Source organism: Camelina sativa, chromosome 6 (genome assembly GCF_000633955.1).
Source record: "Camelina sativa cultivar DH55 chromosome 6, Cs, whole genome shotgun sequence".
In the NCBI taxonomy this organism is placed as follows: domain Eukaryota; kingdom Viridiplantae; phylum Streptophyta; class Magnoliopsida; order Brassicales; family Brassicaceae; genus Camelina; species Camelina sativa.
In genome coordinates, this window is record NC_025690.1 from 3669557 (window position 1) to 3691102 (window position 21546).

Below are 21546 nucleotides of genomic sequence, written 5' to 3' on the forward strand. Positions count from 1 at the left end.
GGTAAAAATGTAAAAGGAAAGTGGACACATAAGCAAAAAACTTGGGAAAGTATACCATGAGTGGAAAATGGGGTTTTTTATGACAATATTTTAGGAAAAAGTGGGTTTTTATGACATTTGCCCTAAATCCTAAACCTTTCACGATGGCGACAACTCTTCTTCTCTCTCCACTTCCCACTCTTGGCGTCCTTCTTATGCTAAACAAAGAAAATAGAGTGTTAATTTAAGTAAAGGTATTTAGGTCAAAACATCACAAGTTTTAAAAATAGATACTTTAGATAAGATTTAGTACGTGTCCAGTCCTTAAGATTTTGTACTCAGTTTTATAAAAATGTATTTGGAGGATTATCAAGATCAGCACGTGTAAGTAAAAGTTGGTGCAGAAATGATCCAATGTATTTTGAAAATGTGCTTTTCACAGAGTTGATTATACGCTTGAAATACGCGTCTTTATTAACTCATGACCGTAACTGTAATTTAATAAGGCTGATATGATGAAAGCCTTGTTTCTCCCACCTGATCAAGATAGCTAAAGCTATCTAGTGACTCGTTAATTTAATTGGACAACACCATTTATAACTTAGGACTAATATACCAAACCAGGCAATATATAGACTAGAAGTCTTTTTTTTTTGTCATCTGGTTTTTCCATTCATATGAGAAGGGATTACATAGTGTAGCTTTGTAATCTAATCAAAAGCTACTAAAGACAAGTGATTTAAACAAAATCAGCTTAACCTTCCAAAAAATAGGCTCTAACAAGTTAGCCATTAAGGGAGAAGGAAACCTAATCCTAAAGAGAGGGAAAGAATCTCTCAGATTCAAAGAGTTCATGTAACCACCTGAATGATCCCATGGATACATAAGATTGCAAGAATGCAAGATCAGGAACACTTTGAGCTATGAGAGAGGCACCTCTATTTGATTCTGGTTTCTCTAATTGGACACTCCAGTCTTGTATTCTAGTTAGTTGTAGAAGCATTTCTGATTGTTGATGAGCGTAAGATGGTCAAGCTTTTGGTCTGTTTATCGCACCAGTCAGTATAGGTGATTCAGAAGCGAAGATTATTTTCGAGACTTTGTGGCTATACATGCTTTGAGCAGCCCATAAGAAACTCTGAAAATCTGCATCCTCTTTGTTCAAAGAGTTAGCCAATGCTTTTCTGCTGTGTAGCAGAACTGAACCTCTTTCATCCCTAAGAACCCAAGCTGCACCAGAAACCGAGTTCTTTTTTACTCTTGACGTGCCTATGTTGCACTTTAACCAACCAGCAGGTGGTGGTTTCCATTTTGTCACATCCCATAATTCCTCGGTTTCTTCCTCTATTTCGCATTCCATATCTACTTGTTGAGACAAACTCCATTGTTCAGCGTCCTCTCTAATCTTTAGAACTGTGTCTAGAGGATCAAACATTTTTGCTTCAAAAAAGAAGGAGTTTCGGTTCTTCCACAGTCTCCATAGAATCCATGGGAATAACCTTCTAATCTCAATATCAATTGAAGAGATTTTTGCTATTGTGTTCAAGTAGTGGAAATTTGAATGCACTGAGAGCTCATCAAAACCATTGGGAGGTGCAGGGAAATTAGATAGAGTTCATACTTGTCTCGCTAGTGTGCAAGTAAACCACACATGGTTGATTGACTCTCCCTCTACTCCACAAATCTGACATCTAGAGTCAAGTTTGATTCCTCTTTTCGATATCAGATCGGTCACCGGTAAAGCATCACTAACGGCTCTCCAGAAGAAGACTTTTATTTTCGGAACTGTTTGAGTCGACCAGACCTTGTTTTTGATGTCATTGAGCGTTGGTTGCATCTGAGCTTCCTCAAGCAGTTCTGAATTCTTTAAAGAGTTAGCTAGCCAATTACCTGATTTGACTGTGTACTCTCCACTCTTCGTATGGTCCCAACACCAAAAGTCATCCTTGTTGATAACCGGTTTCTGCTTTTTGATGCATTCTATATCATTGGGTATGAAAATGGAATCCAAAGTCTCGTTGTTCCAAGTTCTTGAGTCATGGTCGACCAAGTCCGATACCTTTAAGCCCCAATCAAAAAGAGAATTTTTCTTGTATGGAGCTCGCCAGCCATTATCAAAGATCCATGGATCCCACCATACCTGAACAGATTTCCCATTTCCGATTTTCTTCTTCAGGCCTTTTTTCAACAGGTCTCTACCATGTAATATGCTTCTCCAGCCAAAGGATGGTCTATCCCCACAACCCGCTTCTAGAAACTCAGTATCGACACAATATCTGCTTTTTAAAACTCTAGCAAAGAGGCAATTGGGTTCTTGGAGGATTCTCCAAGCTTGTTTAGCTAACAAGGCTTGGTTGAAAGCTTCCAGATCTCTGAAGCCCAAACCTTCATTCTCTTTTGACAGACACATCTTCTCCCAGCTCACCCAATGAATTTTTTTCCTATGTTCAACTGCATTCCACCAGAAATCGGACATTGCACTTGTAAGATTGGACACAGTAGTCTTTGGCAGTTTGAAACATGACATTGCGTAAACCGGTGTCGCCATTGCAACTGCCTTGAGCAAGATCTCTTTACCACCAAGCGACAAGGATCTAGCAAACCAACCTGAGAATCTGGTCTTTAGCTTTGCTTTTATGTAGTCCACGAGCTGGATTTTCGAACCACTAAAACACTCAGGAAGGCCTAGGTAGGTTCCAGCTCCTCCTTCAGCAAAGATTCCAAACAGTTCTTGTAATGCAAATTTCTTGCCAACCTCACCCTTATCTCCAAAGGTGATCGAAGATTTGATAACATTCACTTGCTGACCTGATGCATCACCATAAACTTTTAAAATGTTCTTTAAAGCACTACATTGAGCAGAATCCGCCTTACAGGGGAATAAACTGTCGTCTGCAAACAGCAAGTGATGAACCGAAGGACCATCCTCCAAGAATTGGATACAATTTATAAGACCCTGAGCTTCTGCCTTGTTCATTAGATGTGTCAATCCTTCTGTACATAAAACAAAAAGAAAGGCCGATAAGGGGTCTCCTTGCCTCAACCCTCGTTCTGGGATGATCATGCCGAAGGGTTGATCATTGATCAAAACTGTGAAGGTGACAGTGGTCACACAACCCATGATCCACTGAATCCATTGATGACCAAAACCTAAAGCTCGAAGCAGAGTCTCCAGATATTTCCATTCTGCTCTGTCAAACGCTTTAGACATATCAGATTTGATAGCCAAGAACTCCTTTGATATGGTTTTATCTGTTCTCAAAGCATGTATCAATACATGTGCTATCAAGATATTGTCAGAAATGAGCCTCTCCGGGACAAATGCAGATTGGTTAGGAGAAACTATTTCTTGCAACAGAGGTTTGAGCCGTCTTATAAGGATTTTGGATATAATCTTGTAGAGTATTGAACAGAGGCTGATAGGTCTCAAGTCTGTCATATGCTCTGGGTTCTCTATTTTTGGCAGCAAACATAGTTGGGTGTAATTCCATTCAACTGGTAAGATACCAGTTAGAAAGAAAGCTTGAACCTCTTTAGTGACATGATTGCCTATAATCCCCCAATATTTTTGAAAGAAAAAACCAGTGAATCCATCTGCTCCAGGAGCACTTGATGGTTTGATGGCAAAGACAGCCTCTTTCACCTCTTCTTTAGAGACAACTCTGCACAAACGCTCATTCATCGATTCAGTTACTATAGGCTGGAAACCTTGAAAGAACTCCTCATAAGACTCTGGGTTTGATGTTGTGAAAAGATCCTGGAAATAAGCAACTGCCACTGAGCCCTTAAACGCCTCCAATTTCTGAGCATTGTCGTTAACATCAATCAACCTTTCTAGCCTTATTTTCCTCCTATTTGCTTTGACTGCTGCATGGTAGAACTTAGTGTTCTTGTCACTTGACTTTGACCATTCTTGCTGAGATTTCTGTTTCTAGTAAGTATCCTCTTCTTTATATGCTTGACTAAGTTTTTTCTTCAAACTTCTCACTTTGAAAGTATTTGGGAACCCAGAAGACTGTTCCACCTCCAAACTGAGTTGAAGTTGAGAGATCTGTGTTAAGGCATTTGTGTTGTTATCCTTTTTCCATTTACTTAGAGCTTTTCTGCAGTTTATGAGCCTCTCTGATACTACACCATTCCTCCTAGTAGTCGTAGAGTTCCAAGCCAGCGTGATAGCCTTTTTAACATTCGGTTTGTTAAAACACCTCTTGTCAAACCTAAAGTTACCTCTGTACGGCTCCTTGACAGATGATAGCTTGACCAAAACAGGGCGATGGTCTGATCCTCTCTTCTCCATAAAAGTTTGATTGGAGAGAGGAAATTTTTTGAACCATTCCTTGTTTCCAAAACATCTGGCTAGCTTGCTTTGAATCCACAATGGTCCTCTCATACCTCCCCAGGTGAACCCATTTCCATAACTATTTAAATCAGCCATCTGACAGTTTCCAAGCATGTCTTTGAAAGGAAGGAAAGAAGTATCACCTTTTTTGGGTCCTCCTAGCTTTTCACCATTATGAAGGATGTCATTAAAGTCACCCATCATGCACCAAGCCTCTGATCTTTGAATAACGATTCTTGTCAACCTCTCCCACACTTTTGCTCTTTCACTGACAACTGGGTCACCATATATACAAGAGACAAAAAACTCCACCGAGCCAAACTGTACACTGAAGTCAATTAGATTCTTATCGAAAAACTTAATATCTACACTGGCTCCCTCCTTCCAAAACAAAGCAAGACCTCCACTTAAACCCACTGGATTTACGGTAAACACCCTCTTGTAATCCAACCAGCTTTGTAAATCTACTACTACATTACTATTATTTTTAGTTTCCATCAAGAACAGGATCTCTGGGAAATGTTCTTTACACATCTCCTTGAGACGAAGAATTGTCAGATCATGGAACCGTCCCAGTCCCTGGAAATTCCAACTGATCATTGTCATTAACACTTGGATCCTTTGGGGCTACCTCTTTGTTTGTGCGCTTAGCGACTTTTGATGGAATTATAGCTTCATCCGCAGCTTTCCTCTGCGGGGTGATCTCTAAGTAACTTCTTTACCCCCACCCAAATTAATGACCGTATTTTTCTTCCTTTGAGCTCTGTATGGTCTTCTTCTCTGTTTAGACTTATTCAGGATAGTCTCGGAGCAACCAGCCTCAGAGAGACCCGCATTGAAGACCGTAGGATTATCCTGATAATACATCGAAGAACCATAGAGCACAGAATTAATCCCTCCATCTGATTGTGTTATACCAAGTTCGGGTACCATAGGTGTCCCACCAGCCAAAGATCTAGAAGAATCATTGCATCCCACCCTTGAAAGGATATTACCAGAATTACTTGACTGAAGTGACTCGCTAGAGTAGCCAAAAACTAACCCTTTCTGCTTGTTTACATCGGAAGATACCAACGGAGGGGGCTCCAGCCTAACCACTAATTTAGCTCTCAGCGGATCATTCTTAAGATCCTCAAGGGAGGACTTGATCTTTTCATTCTTCTCTATCCTTTCAGAACCTTCTGAACCTCTCATATACTTACTCATTTCCTCAATTACTTCCGCTGCCATTCTTATTCTACCTGTAATCGGATCAATACCCACTTGATCATCCCTCAAAACACCGAACAGGGGATCCGCGACAGGAATTAAACGGTTCGCGGCCTGAGACTCTTTGTTCTTATGATTCATTGTTTCCTTCTGCCCAAGCAGTTCTTTTAGCTTAACCGGACATTTGCCTTGTTCATGAGTTAATCTTTGACAGGTGAAACAGCGTTTTTGAATTCTTTCAAAGTCAAAGAAGATTGTGGTTGAACCTCCTTTGAAATTTACTACCTTTGAGCGACGTAGAGGTTTAGAGACATCAAACTTAACCTTCACCCTCACATAGTCGTTTATCTGTGGTTGAGCTGGATCAAAGGCTACCTCAAGAACCTGACCAATGATTTCCCCCAAAGCTGTGATAGCTTGCGTAGTGAAGTGATTCACCGGTATATTTCTGATTTGGACACATACCGGTAGATACTTCAAGTAGTCCTCCGGAGGATTCTCCACCCATCTATCAATAACAATCGACCATTTGTTGAAAGTATGAGCTCCCTTTTCCAGAATTCTATCCAAATCATGCTCATGCTGAAAGACGAACTGAAAGTTCTCCTTCGACAAAGCCACTCCCATGACCCTGTGATACAGCTGCCACTTCCTTGATAGATCTCTGACAAGATTAGAAACTGATTGACAGTCTGGGTTAAGAACCTTACCCATCAGACTGAAAATGTTTTTCTCACTTGAGCAATACTCAGGAAGATCCGACATAGTGAAAGGAGTCTCCTCTTCTTCTTCCAGAGACATTCCAAGCAGCGCCTTATCTAAGCTCACCGACATCTTACAGGTAAAACAATCAACCAGAACTTGAAGAACTCTAATTCTCACTTTTCGCAGAATAAAGTAGATCTGAAGAAGAACCCTAATCGCGAAACAGGAACTGTAGAAGGTTAAAAGACCAAACCAACTAGAAAAGAGTACTAAACGGGTACGACTCTTGCTTTGAGGGAAGTTTTACCCTAGTCAAAAGCTCCAAGATTCAAGAGTGAAGACACTAAATGAACTAGAGAGTCCTAAAACAATTTCTACCTCCCGTCTCGAAAGATCTAATATACTGGATATAGACTAGAAGTCAATCAGGATTAGGGTTCAAGAATATACTGGATATAGACTAGAAGTCTAAACATTCAAAATATTTAACTTTCTCGTTCAACAAATATTTCTCTACCAAACAGCAGTCAATCAGGAATCAAGGATTAAACATATAATACGTATACGTTTCTTTGTTTTATGAAGAGATGAGAGTGTTTCTAGTTTCTACTATATACATTGCGCCAAACTTCTTCTTCTTTATATAACAAAACCCTAAACACTCTTTATTTCTCTCTTCTTTTTTTTTTTGTTTTTTGGTTAAGTGGGTATAATAATTTTCTTTTTTCTCTACGGATATGGAAACCCTAAACACTCTTTATTTCTCTCTCTTATAATTAGATACTATAATTAGTATTTAGTATCTAATTAATACCACAATTTTTGAGAAAATTCTCAAACGGTTTCTAACATCGTAAAACTGAACACATATTACATATAATTATATATTTTCTCACTAATTTCACTGATAAGATTTTGCATTTATGTAACATCTGACATGTATTTATAATATGAAAAAAATAAATTAACTAAAAAAAATAAGCAAAATATATGTAAAATATAAGAAAAAGATATGTAAAATATAAGAAAAACATATGTAAAATAAAAACAAAACATAAATAAAATATTTTTACAGATGTGTTTTTATAACAAATAAAATAGACTTTTAGATGTCATACCATCTTTTTATTGCGACGTTAGCATTTTATTAGTTCATTAAATTTTCATATAAAATTTAAATACAAGTTTTCAAGTTTCACGTGGTTATTCATCTTCCTTTCAAACATCTAATATATCATATAATACTCTAGCTATTAATAAAAATAAAAGATTAAGAAATATGAAATTGGATTAGTATTTTCTACTGTACAATTGTTTTATGTGTCTCAAAATAGATCCTTAGTGAAACTAATAAAATTTATATATTAAAATTTAATAAAATGGAACATGTCAAAAGAATATAAAACTGAAACAAATATCAGCTTCTCATATATTGGATTTTGTGGAAACCTTACTTTATTATATAAGATGTTGTATAAAAACTACCTTATAAATTTGGTCACCTATAAAAGTATCTCGTTTTGAAGATAGTATAAATTCTCTATTTGTTTTGAAGATATCAAACCATAATTTAGTTTTGTGTGATAATTACAGGGACTAGATCATTTTGGTCCACCGGCCTTCCTTACAATGGAACCAGAAGAAGAAGCACCCAAGTTTATGCAATTCTTCTCGAAAATGGGAATCTTGTACTCAGAGATTCCTTTAGAAATGTATTCTGGCAGAGCTTCGACAACCCGTCAAATACGTGACTGCCCGGAGCTAAGATAAGGTTTGAAACGTGAAGACGCATCAGTGCTCAAGGATGTAGAAGTGCAAAGCAATATTGAAGATTGGGGGTATTTTTTTTTTTTTTGGTATAAGAAAAAAACAGAAAATATGTATCTAAGCTGAAAATTTGAAAAACAAAACTTTAAAAAGCATTGAAAATAAAAAGCCTTATATTGACCACTAAAAAGGTAAAATAGTGTGGAATATTAAGATAGTTTCTATAAAATATGGCCTAGAAATTTGTTATATTTAGTGTGAACTAGCCTTAGGCACTTGCCTTTTTCTATAAGGATAGGCATGGCTCTGGACACACGTTTCACCAGTTGGAAAAGTAAAACAGATCCATCAGCGGGTCAATACACTCTCACTATTAATCAATAAGATTTTGACTTTTTGTCATTTCAAACTTCCACACAATAGTGAAGAAATTGCTAAGAAAATTTATGATTGCTTAAAGATGTGGGGTTTAGAAAAGAATGTTATTTCTATCATTCTAGATAATGCTAAAGTCAATGATAATATGCTGAAGATTATTAAGCATCGTTTTGGTAATGGGCTGTTGTGTGATGGAAAGTTTTTGCATGTGAGATGTTCAGCGCATATTCTGAATTTGAGAGTTAAAGCAGGGTTGGATGTAGCCAGTAGTCTTTGAGAGAATATTCGAAATAGTGTGAAATTTGTAAAAGGATATGAGTCGAGGAAAGAATCATTTGCAACATGCGCTGAGAGCTTAGGAATCTAAGGTGGAGCTGGGTTATCTTTGGATGTTGCAACTCGTTGGAACTCAACATATGAGATGTTGGCTAGAGCTTTAAATTCAGAAAAGCGTTTGGTATTTTGAATTGTACGAGAGAGATTACAATTCATTACCATCATAGGAAGAATGGGATCGAGGTGAGAAAAATATGTGACATGTTGAACCATTTCATACCATCACCACATACTTTTCAAGAGTGAAGTATCCAACAGCCAATGTTTATTTCATTCAAGTGTGGAAAATTGTGTTGTTGCTGAAGAAAAATTCTATTTGTGATGATGTTTATGTGAGAGAAATGGCTCAAATGATGCGAAAGAAGTTTGCAAAGTATTGGAATCATTATAATATCATTCTTTCTATGGGAGCAGCATTGGATCCGAGATTAAAGTTGCAAATACTTGAGTCAGCTTATGACAAGGTCGATTCAAACACTTCCAAGGAAAAAGTTGAAATTGTTAGGAAGAATCTGGTTCTGCTGTATGAAGAATATAATACTCAATCTGGTTCTGTACCAAGTTTTACAACACCTACTCCATATGAGCTTCTCTCTGAATCACCACTTGAGGATGATTTGAATGATGTAAGTATCTTTCTATGTCTTTCTAAGCTTCTCTCTAACATCTTTGTAACTGATTTGTTTGTCTTTCATATCATAGGATCTGTTTGATCATGAAAGTGGCCTCATGTCTAGTTCAGGAAACCCCAAATCAAATTTGGAAATATATTTGGATGAAGATAGACTAGAGATGAATACTTTTACAGACATGGAAGTGTTAAGTTTTTGGAAAGATAATCAACATCGATATGGTGATTTAGCTCCCATGGCATCTGATATTCTCAGCATTCCAATCACCACTTGATCAGAGGTCAACTAAAACCCAATGTGTACTCCACCACAATCTAGTGGTATCGTTGTAACATTTCAGGATCGTATCCACAAAGACCAAGCGATGCACTATGAAATTGTATAGATTTGAATTTAGCTAAGGCAAAGAGAAAGTTTGTATTTCAAGTAACAAATTAAAAACAGAAAATAAAGTAAGGGTTTTGAATTCAAAGAAATATATTGGGTGTAGGGAATCAGTTAGGGGATACACCCACAAATTTAGATGATAGACTGGAAAGCATTAGACACCGTTCTTGAACTCAAATCACAATTAAAAAACTAATCTACTTCCGCAGCGTTAGCTAACTATGCAAAGAAATAACTAGACCCTAAACTTCCGTTTGAATCTAGCTAAACAAGCAAGCATTAAAGTTCAAGTTTGATTTGTTCACAAGGTGCCTCAACTTCAACTTCCGTTGGTTAAGGTCCACCTTGCTTACTTAAATTCTTTCAAGTATCTCAACAACACTTTTGGTGCCTAGATGAATTAAACCTAAGATCTTAATCTAGGTGATCAATCTAGCTTAAGTATTAAGAACAACAATAGATGAAGAACTATAAGATCAATCCCAAATCTAACAGACTTAAGTTTAGAGAATCATAAACCCCTTTTCGAAACCCGAAACCCAATAGTAAAATTACTCAGACATGGAAGCAAAAGAACAGCAAATCAAGGATGAAGAAAACATGATTGAATTGCAAAGAGAATTAAAAGGGTTCAGAAATCTTCTCCAAAAGGTTAGAGAGGATAAGAAATCTTCTCCCAAAGCTTACAAGTACTCAAAAGCTGCGTAGAAAAAAGTTGTTTTTCTAGAGGTCGAGCCTCGTGCTTAAATAGTAAAATAAAACCCTAAAAGTCGGTTTAAAAACGAAAAAGGAAAAGTTGCTTCGGGTACGGGGTCGGTCGATCCCGAATGAGGATCAGCCGATCTCAGATGCTTTTCTGCGTTTGCTCCAATTGCTAGCTTGTCTGATGGTCTTCAACCAATTTAGCTCCAAATACATGCTTTCATCCCCAAAACACTCAGTTTCCTTCCAAAGTAGCCTAGAACCTGTACAGACTCACAAAAGACTAAAAGGGCTTTAAAAACACACTTTGACCTAATAAAAGACTCAAAACAAGTGTAGAAACTAAGGTTAAAATCCTATAAAATGCAGACACATCAATTCCCCCGGACTTAAATCTTTGCTTGTCCTCAAGCAAGAAGAGACAAAAACTCAGGAATAGAGAAAATGTTTGAAAGTGGGAACTCACATATTCTTGGGAACCTCTTCTTTGCACTCTTCATCAAATCAAATTAAGAACTACTTTTTGTACTCTGCCCATGATTAGGATCAAGACTCCCTACTCTGAACTCCACAACCTTAAAGAACCTTTAGCATACCCATTGTTGTCTCTCTAAATCAGATTAACGAAAATGTGTGGTCTCGCCGAGGGAATATAGATCACTGAACTTATTGACTCCTTAAACCTTTTAATGCTCAAAATTTCCTTCATATGCTCCCTTTCCTCTCCATTTTCTCACTTCCAAAGGATTGCTTTCTCCCTAATTTTCTAGGGTATCATTGTATTTTTTTTATCAATCCTTTGCTCTTTTCTTGTGGATAGGTTTCCATGAATTCCGAAGGATGCACGGGTTTACGCACAACCCTCGGTTCACTTCTTTTATTACCTATATCCTCTTCTTCTTCTTTTCTTTTCCTTTTTTATTGAGTATTGAAGGGAAGATAGAGGGGGAGCATACTTTGTGAGGAGTTGCATGTCTTGTAAGGCTTGAAGGGAGGAGTCTTGTTCGATGTATACCAAGTCCCAAGGCAAGAAGTTAAATCCAGTTAAGTCCTTTCAAAACTAGAGACAACATGGGATCAGCTTAATGTTCTCCTTGGTGAGGGTCTTTTGGGGCGTGTTGAGACTGCTCATGTTCATTCCAAGCTTTATTCAAAAATCAAAAGTACTAAAGAAAACATAAGAGTGTTAGCTCAAAGCAAAAGATTCCTAGAAATGATCATAGTTTCCCAATATATATATTTTTTTAGACTCGATAAAATGACTCAATTAAAAGGGAAATCAAAGAAAACAACCAAAGATAACGACATTAGTAACTTGGAGACACCCCTCCCCCGGACTTACTTCACACCGTCCCGGTGTGAAATCAAAGCCAAGAAAAAGGGACCTCCGACAACAAAAGGGAAAAAAGCAAAATAAATCCTAGAAAGTGTGAAAAAGTAACCCGTGGTGAATCAGCAGTCTAGCGTGAAGGTGAGGAAGTCGCATAATGATCAGAGTGCAGACTCTCAGTGGCGGAGTTATCGGCATCATTGGCAGCAGTAGGATCCGATGGTGGCGGTGCAAAACAAGATGGTGTAAGTCCCCGAGGCCAAGTAGCCAGTCGAGTGAGCAACATATTATTAGTCCTCTGAGTATCGTAGATCCACCTCTCAAATTCAGACTGAGGTTCCTGGAGAGGCGGTGTAGCAACAAACTGGCTCACATCAAAGGTCGGAAATGGCGGAAGTGAACAAGACAATTGTGAGGACTCTGAGGCAGCGGCCTGATGTGTGTGACGTGTGGGCTTGCGGGAAGCATATCCACTCTCCTCCATCCAAACCACCTCGTCAAGGTCACATAATGCTAATTCAGGAGACTCAAAGGCAATGTTCTATGTCTAGCAAAGTGAGGTGCAGGATGGCATAGGGATCCTCATGTATCGACACTTACCAGCTTTGTCCTGAAATCGGTAGACAAAATTTTAACGCACATGAATCTCACTGGTGGACAGATATTTGAGGTCAAGGAGCCGCATCTTCTTAGCAGAAGTGGGTGATGGCATGAAAATGCCACAATACTCGATGATAGGAGTCACCAAGCTACCGATGAGTACCCTCTTATTCTTAGCTTTGGCCATGTCTTGTCGGACTTGCTCGAACTCCCGTGAAAGAACATCCACAACTCATGTAGTTGCAATGTGGTAGTTTCAGCCCTAGCATAAATGGTGTTTCTAAGGAATTTAGCAGTGATCCGAAGGACTAGATTGTGAATGTGGGATTGCCTGGCCCCGCAGGAAACATAGTTCCCAGCTCCAATTAGTTTCCAAACATATGTCCTACTGTCAAGCTTGTCCATCTTGCATTGCTTGTTTCGAGGGAAACGAAAAATGTCACAAAGGTCGAACATGGAGATGGTGTAATGCTTCTTGCACAAAAAGAAACTGATCGAACATTGCTCAGCTAACGAATCAGGACCGGAAAGCAAATCGATCCTCACAGTGGCCAGAAATTCTCTTGCAAGCTGCTCATGTAAATCCCATGCCTTCTCAGCAAAAGAACCAAACCCCATGTTTTTGACCAACTCATCAAAATCTACAAGCATGGCCAAACTCCCAAAAAGCTCTCGGTCAGAAAACCAAGTCGGCTTCATCTTACACTGACCCAACAATTTGAAACTCCTAGCATCCTCATCATTCCAAACTCGGGTTGCTTGCTCGTCGGTAGGAGTTGCAAGTTCCTTACCACTGTGGTGTCTTTTAGGCATTTTCTGGAAATCGCCGAGAATTGAACACAAGAATGGAAAAAAGAAAAAATTACCTTGCTCGACTTCGATTCTAGCTGGAACGGGGGATCGACTGATCCAAAGATAGATTGACCGATCCTGAAATAGCCGAGTGACATTCTTTAAAAAGAATTTGCATCTTCTGCGTTTCGAACCTGTCTCATGAAAGTTCAATACCGACATGACCAGCGTGGAACTCCTAAATGAAAACAAAACAAAACAAAAACAAGATCCGAAGGAAAAATATGAAAAGATAGGGGAAAAAAAACAGAACTAACCCCATTGGGTTGCCTCCCATGAGCCCTTGTTCAAAGTCGCGAGCCTGACTGTTCATGCTTTTTAGGCAGCGTGGGGATCCATCAGAGGGATGGTAGATTCCTCAGTGAGACCATGATGAGCAAGATATGGCTTTAGGCATTGACCGTTAACGGTAAACTCCTTACCATCATGGTTCCAGAGAACGATGGCTCCATAGGGTATAACCTCCTTGATCCGGAAAGGTCCTGACCAACGAGAACGTAACTTGCCAAGAAAGATTTTCAATTGAGAGTTGAAGAGCAGAACCAAGTCATTAGCAGCCAAATTCTTAGGAAAAATTTTCTTGTCATGCATCATCTTAGTGCACTCCTTGTAGATTTTGGTGCTTTCATAGACATTCATACAGATCTCATCAAGTTCATTCAGCTGAATCAGGCGTCGTTCGGCCACGGTCTTCACATTGACGTTCATCTGTTTTGTCGCCCAAAGTGAATTGTACTCGAACTCGACAGGTAGATGGCAGGATTTCCCATAGACCAACTTGAATGGTGTGGTGCCAATAGGTGTCTTATAAGCGGTCCGGTAGGCCCATAAAGCATCATCGAGTTTAGCAGACCAATCTTACCTTGTTGAGTTCACTGTCTTCTCCAAGATGTTTTTAATTTCACGGTTTGAGATCTCAACTTGCCCACTAGTTTGAGGATGACATGGTGTAGCGACCTTGTGTGTTACTCCATGCTTCCTTAGCAGATTCTTGAAAAGTTTATTGATAAAGTGAGTTCCACCATCGCTTATTACCACCCGCGGAACACCAAACCGTGGGAAAATTATATGCTTGAACATCTTAAGAACAACCTTCGAATCATTATATTGGTTGGGCTTGCCAATGCTTTGACCCATTTTGAGAAGTAATCTACTGCCACAAGTATGTAAAGATTGTCGTAGGAAGGTGGAAAGGATCCCATGAAATCGATTCCCCAACAGTCAAACACTTCGATCTCCAAGATAAAATTCTGTGGCATCTCATTCCTTTTGCTTATGTTCCCACGTCGCTGGCAACCATCACATCGGGAGACAAAATCGTGTGCATCACGGAATAGAGTAGGCCACCAGAGGCCTGCTTGAAGTACCTTGGTCGCAGTTTTGAACATAGCGAAGTGGCCCGCGTAGTTGGATCCATGACAGTGAAAAAGTATCCCTGGAATTTATAATTCTGGGACACATCTTCTGTAAAGGCCATCGGCACAATGTTTGTAAAGGTACGGTTAATGCCAGAAGTAACATCCCAGAATAAACATCTATATGATTAAATTATAGAAAAAAATAATTTTAAAGCCATATGGCAAATACTTACCCATAATATGTAATACCACACCATAAGTACTTTAAGTAAACAACCTATTTTTCTATAAAACCACAACTTTTGAAGAATGTTGTTTAAAAGAAGAGTCGTGTTTTTTTTGTTCAAAAGTCTTGTTTCATTCATTCATTCGGATAATAGCTTACAAAGCTTAGAGTTTCTTCCAATACAAGACCAAATTTAAGAAAGTTACAACCATAAGCATAAGACGATAAAAAAGATAGGTAGTTCGACAACAATTCCAAGATATATCGGAGACAAGGGCGGTGAACAACCAAATCACAAGCGATTCCAAGGGAAGTCGAAGCCATATTCACGGACAAGACGTGGACATGGAGAATTGTCCTTATCAATAGACATTGGGACGTTGAGAAGGGTTCCATGGCCAAGAGGCTCAATGGAGAGGTCTGCTCATTAGCAGAGGGGAGGGTGGATTCAGCTTTAGAGATGGGATCATAATGTCGTAACTCATCAAGCTTTGGGCTGTGGGAATAAGCCTCCGGCTTTTGATGGTTTGTTTTTGACATGGCTCGGGAAGCAAGGGAGATGATAGGAGAGGGTTGAGGAAAGTACGGTAATCTCCACGCCATTGGTAGGAGATCATAATGCCGTTCTTCCTCAAGCTTTGGGATCCCAGATATAAGATACAACAACACTTTTGAAAGGACTCGGGGATAATATAACACGGAGAGGAGGATAGGTTGGAGAAGTTTCGGTAACCACCGCTCCTTAGAGACGGGGTCATAATGTCGGACTTCTTCAAACAGTGATAAATATGAGTAGTACCCTTGGGTGATTCTAATGGCAAGGTTTTCAAAAAAGAATTGTACCCCCCTAGCAACACTGATTGATTATGTTCCAAATGTAGTCTTCGGACAAATGGTTCCATGTATCGACACAAATGTATGTTACGGGAGAACAATGAAATATTTAGAACGAACCTAGACTTTTGAAAGAAATAGGTTTGGATCACAGGGCCTCGATGTGAAAATAAGTGGGCCGAAGCCCATTTGGCGAACAAGAGGGTCCAGTCGAGGAGCACCAATGGACGTTGGGGTTGCGCCGTCGCCGCTCATTCCCGATGTCATCACCGGAGCAAAGCCCGGATTGAGCCGTTTTGACGGTAGAACTCCCGAGAGCGTACAGCTAAAACTCGAGGGAACATGCTGGAATCGAGGGGGAGGTGTGGAGGTCAATAACGGCGATGAGATCCGGAGAGGGAGGTCTGCAAGAGGAGACAAAGGAGATCCAACATCTGTAGATCTGGAGGAATCGGAGAGACGCGCCTCAGATTTGAGCGTTGAAGAACCGCTGGACAAAGGAGGTTTCTCTAGGTTTAGGTGCGACAGAGATAGGGCTATCAACGGTTGAGATGAGAGGGGTTTCGCTGGGAAAAGCCTTTCAGATTTACCAGAGAAGCCACCATTGATACGAGGTTTACCGGGGAGAAATTGAAAAGATTGAGTAAGTGGCCAAATCGAAATTAAAAGAGAGATCTTTAGGAAGCAAGCCATGAAAAGGAGGAAAGAGTCCCGACGCCGGCAAGCAGAAGCTTTGACGGTGCCGGAGATGGAAGCTAGGCGGAGGTTCTCGATAATCGGGGCAGAGAGCTTTTCGATGTGTACACTTGTATTAAAGAAGAGTAGTTAGGCATTGAAAACTCATCTTTTATACATTGCATATAAAAAAATGCATTATGGAGCTAAGTTAGGAAAATTTTACACTATTCACATATAAACCGTCAGTTATCCGTCGGTTATTTCTGACAGATTACCGACGGTTAAAAAAAAACAGACCAAATTTTGACACACCCGACAAATGTTAATATCCGTCAGTTTTCCGTCGGTTATTTCTTACGGATTACCGACAGATCAAAAATCACCAAGAAAATTATATATCCGTCAGTAATCCGTCAGAAAAACTAACGGATTACCGACGGATTTTTTCTGTCAGTAATTTTCTGATGAACAACCGACAAACTAATCTTTTGTTAGATATTCATCGGTAAGCCGTCGGTAATTACTGACGGATTAGCGCCGTCAGTAATTCCGTCAGTTATCGCCTTGTTTTCTTGTAGTGATTGGTGGGGCTTGCCAATGCTTCGACCCATTTGGAGACGTAATCTACTGCCACAAGTATATAAACATTGTCGTAGGAGGGTGGAAAGGGTCCCATGAAATCGATTCCCCAACATTCAAACACTTCGATTTCCAAGAAAAAATTATGTGGCATCTCATTCCTTTTGCTTATGTTCCCACGTCGCTGGCAAGCATCACATCGGGAGACAAAATCGTGTGCATCACGGAGCAGAGTAGGCCACCAGATGCCTGCTTGAAGTACCTTGGTCGCAGTTTTAAACATATCGAAGTGGCCCGTGTAGTTGGATCCATGATAGTGAAAAAGTATCCCTGGAATTTATGATTTTGGGACACATCTTCTGTAAAGGCCATCGGCATAATGTTTGTAAAGGTATTGTTCATCCCAGAAGTAACGTTGCACATCCCGCAAAAACTTCTTCTTGGTATATCCAGTTAAATTCGGAGGCTCCTCTGCACCACACAAATAGTTTGCGAAGTCAGCATACCATGGGGAGTGATCACCGATTTGTTGGAGGACCTTAGTGTCGGCTTTGTCCTTAAAACATTCCTCATATGCCGTGACTACATACACATTCTCCTCAGGAAGCTGATCATCGATAGGAATCTCAACATCGATTTTCAGCCTAGAAAGATGATCTGCCACTCCATTCTCCACTCCCTTCTTGTCCTTTATCTCAAGTTCAAATTCTTGCAGGAGTAGGATCCATCTCAATAGCCTCAATTTAGCCAACCAGGTAGTATCTGAAAATCTCAAACGCAAAAACTATGGCGAGCAATTCTTTCTCTGTCGTGGAATATTTGGTTTGTGCTCCATCGAGTGTCCTGCTGGCATAGTAGACAACATGTAACTTACTATCCTTGCGCTGTCCCAAAACCGCTCCAACAGCAAAATCACTTGCGTCGCACATAACTTCAAAGGATAGGATTCAATCGGGTGGTTGAACTATAGGAGCTGATCTCAGTACCTGCTTGATTGTAAGGAAAGCTTCCAAACACTCTGCATTAAACTCAAAGGAGATGTCCTTGCATAACAGCTGGTTGAGCGGTCTAGCTATTTTGGAGAAACCCTTTATGAACCGTGGATAAAAGCCAGCATGACCGAGGAAGCTGCGTATATCTTTCACTGTTTTAGGCGGCTGCAGACTGGACATCACCTCAATCTTAGCCTTGTCAACCTCTATCCCCTTCTCTGAAATTCGATGACCAAGGACAATCCCATTGGTGACCATAAAATGGCATTTTTCCCAATTCAGAACAAGGTGTTTTTCCACACAACGTTGAAGAACCTTGCACAGATTAGACAAACTCGAAGAGAAAAATGAGCCATAAACCGAAAAATCATCCATAAATACCTCCATGATATCCTCTATCAAGTCAGAAAAGATGGACATCATGCAATGTTGGAAGGTAGCTGGGGCATTGTATAACCCAAAAGGCATCCGCCGATAAGCGAAGGTGCCGTAAGGGCATGTGAAAGTTGTTTTCTCCTAATCAACCGGGTGTATCAGGATTTGGAAAAAGCCAGAGTAACCATCCAGAAAGCAGTAATAAGGGTGATTGGCTAGGCGCTCAAGCATTTGGTCGATGAATGGAAGGAGAAAATGATCTTTTCTGGTGGCTGCATTGAGCTTGCGGTAACGATGCACATTCGATGTCCTGTGACTGTTCTGGTGGGGATCAACTCATTCTTTTCATTCGCAACTACTGTCACCCCTCCTTTCTTTGATGCCACATGGACCGGACTCACCCAGGTGCTATCGGAGATCGGGAAAATAACTCCGGCTCCCAACAATTTAAGGATCTCGTTTTTCAGCACTTCCTTGAGGTTTGGGTTTAGCCTTCGCTGGTGTTCTATAGAAGATTTTGAAGGATCTTCAAGGTGGATGCGGTGAGAGCATAACTCCGGTGAAATACCTGAAATGTCATCTAAGGAATATCCCAAAGTCTTCCTATATTTTCTCAACTCAGAGAGCAAAAGTGCGGTTTCAATATTATTCAGGTACGAGTTAATAGTTACTGGATATGTGGAATTTGGTCGAAGATAAGCATACCTGAGCCCTTCTGGGAGTGGTTTTAAATCCAATTTTGGAGCCTTGAGTTCGCTCCAGTCCTCCTGGGTTTCTTTGATCTCAAAGCAGGATTCAAGATCGACCGATCCAAAAACAGGAATGGTCGTTCCACTGCGTTTATTCGTGAGTTCCTCATAAAGATTCGGATCGGTAAATCCGATGTCAGGATCTGTCAGCCCAGTTTGCAAATTGACAAAAAAGACTTCGTGTTCCAAATTTACTGCAGCGTTAAGCGTTTCTGCCATCTTCATGGTCTCCTCAGACAAGTACCCTAACTCAGGTTCCTCCTTAGTCAAAGCCACAACTAGATGATCATTCAAACATATTCTTCATAGATTTAATCCATTATTTCTTCTATTGTGTTAATCGAGAAGGTTTGGCCATCGATGGTGGGTTTCTTGGCTACTTTCTCCAAGTTGAATCTCAAGACCAAATCATCCATGTGCAAATCAATTTTGCCCTCTCAGACGTTTATCACTGCACAAACAATGGCCAGGAACGGTCTCCTTAGCAGAATGGGTTCTTGAGATTCTTCGTCAAGTTTCAAAACATTGAAATCAGTGGGTATGTAGCAGTTACCAATTTGCACTGGTAGGTTCTCCAGCATCTCTTTTGGACGTCGGGTAGAGCGATCAGCTAGGACTAAGGTGACTTGGGTAGGCTTGAAGGAGTATAGTCCAAGTCGCGTTGCAACGCTAAGTAGCATCAGACTTACGCTTGCCTCTAAGTCCTAGAAGCAATGATTGAACTTGAGATCTCCTATTGTGTAAGGCAGCATAAATGGTCCTGGATCTCCACATTTTTCTGGCATTCGGTTTTGAAGCAATGAACTGCATTCTTGCGTGAGATACATAACTCCCTTCTCCAAGCTGAGCCTATCAGTGAGGATCTCCTTCATATACTTCTTAAGAGATGGAACCATCCGGACTGCCTCAATGAAAGGGATTCTGACCTGAAGCTCTCCTACCACTGATTTCAGCTTTGCGTACTCCCGCTCTTGTATCTTAGATTTGCGACGTGTGGGAAAAGGAAGCTTGGGTACATATTGCGGCTGGGGTTTGCAGGGTTGTTCTCCTTCTGCAGTTTCTGTACTAGAGATTACAATGTTGTTCGTAGCTGCGTTAGGAACCTCATCGGAGTTACTTTTCTGTTCCTGTATCGTGGATCGGCTAGTCTTGTTAGTGGATCTATCAGTCCCTTCTTTTTGTTGCGGTTCTCTCAGTTCCTTGCCGCTTCGAATGGTGATGACATTCAAGAATTCTTTTGGATTAGCCTCATTTTTCCCTGGAAGTGTTCCTGAAGGTGCCTTCTCTAACACTCGCATGTGAGTGTTTAACGTTTCTATTCTTCCATTCAGCTTTGAATACATGTTATCGATCTTGACATTCACCTCAATTGCATTTTTCTTTTGATTTTCCATCAATGCATGCATCATCTGTTCCAATTTACTTTCTTGTGGGGCAGTAGATTGTGGTGGAGGTGCTTGATAACCTTGTGAGAAGTTGTTCCCTTGAGGTTTCTGCTGGAAATTCAATCCTCCAAAGCCTGTCCCATTGTTTTGGAAGTCCTGTGCGAAATTTCCCTGCTGAGGTCGCGGCGAATAGACCTGATCTTGAGGATTTTCAACATTGTTGCTTCTGTAGGATAAGTTAGGATGATTCCTAAAATTCTGGTTGAAACCTCTATTCTGAAAGTTTCCTTGCCCTCTTATGTAATTCATCTCTTCTGTACCCTCAAGGTATGTCTCAGCTCCGAAATCTGCATATCCCCGGCTTGTTCCTCGCACAAGTTAACGTTTTGGTGATCCCTTTTCAGTAGGAGATTCACTTTGGTTGTGAGGTCCTTAATAGCATCAGTCTCGACAGCATTGACCCGCACCGTACGATCGTAGTCTGTGCCATGATTGTTATTGCTTGCGGCAAAATTTTCTATTAGTGCATTGGCCTCATTTGCGGTGTTGGTGGAGAAATCTCCTATGCTAGCTGTGTCTAATGCCATCTGGTACTTCTGTTCGATACCTCCATAGAAGATGTTCATCAGGTTCTCTTGGGTGTAACCGTGGTGAGGACAGTCTCTCAGATATTCCTTGAACCTCTCCCATGCTTCGCAAAAAGTCTCCATGCCTCCTTGAGAGAATGTAGTGATTTTGCTTCGTAGTTTAACTGAGCGCGATTTGGTGTAGAAGTGATTCAGGAAAGCTGCTCTACATTGTGCCCAAGTGGTGAGCGAACCATGATCCAGATGATTCAGCCATCTCAGCGCCTTATCCGCCAAAGAAAACTGGAACAATGTCAGCATGAGGTAGTCGTAGAGGACACCATTGGACCTTGTCGTACTAGTCAGCCTTTCAAAAGCCTCAATGTGATCTAGAGGACTCTCCGACAGTAACCCGTTGAACACACGATTCTGGACCAAATTGATTAGCCTATGCTTAATATTATATTCTTGCCTCGCAGGAGCTGGTGGTTGAATCGCAGATCGATTTGGAAACAGCCTGTTGTGGGCATCTTCATCCCTCAAGGTGGTTTGCCTTGCTGGCGGATTCGGTGCAGCTTGCTCTTGCTG

The 21546-nt window shown here is 40.4% G+C and overlaps 1 protein-coding gene across 1 annotated transcript; it reads right to left on the reverse strand.

Moving 5' to 3' along the window:
- Positions 19712 to 20701, reverse strand: LOC104793929. The gene has a single exon (XM_010520349.1). It carries the CDS (start codon positions 20699 to 20701, stop codon positions 19712 to 19714), a length of 990 nt encoding a protein of 329 aa, XP_010518651.1.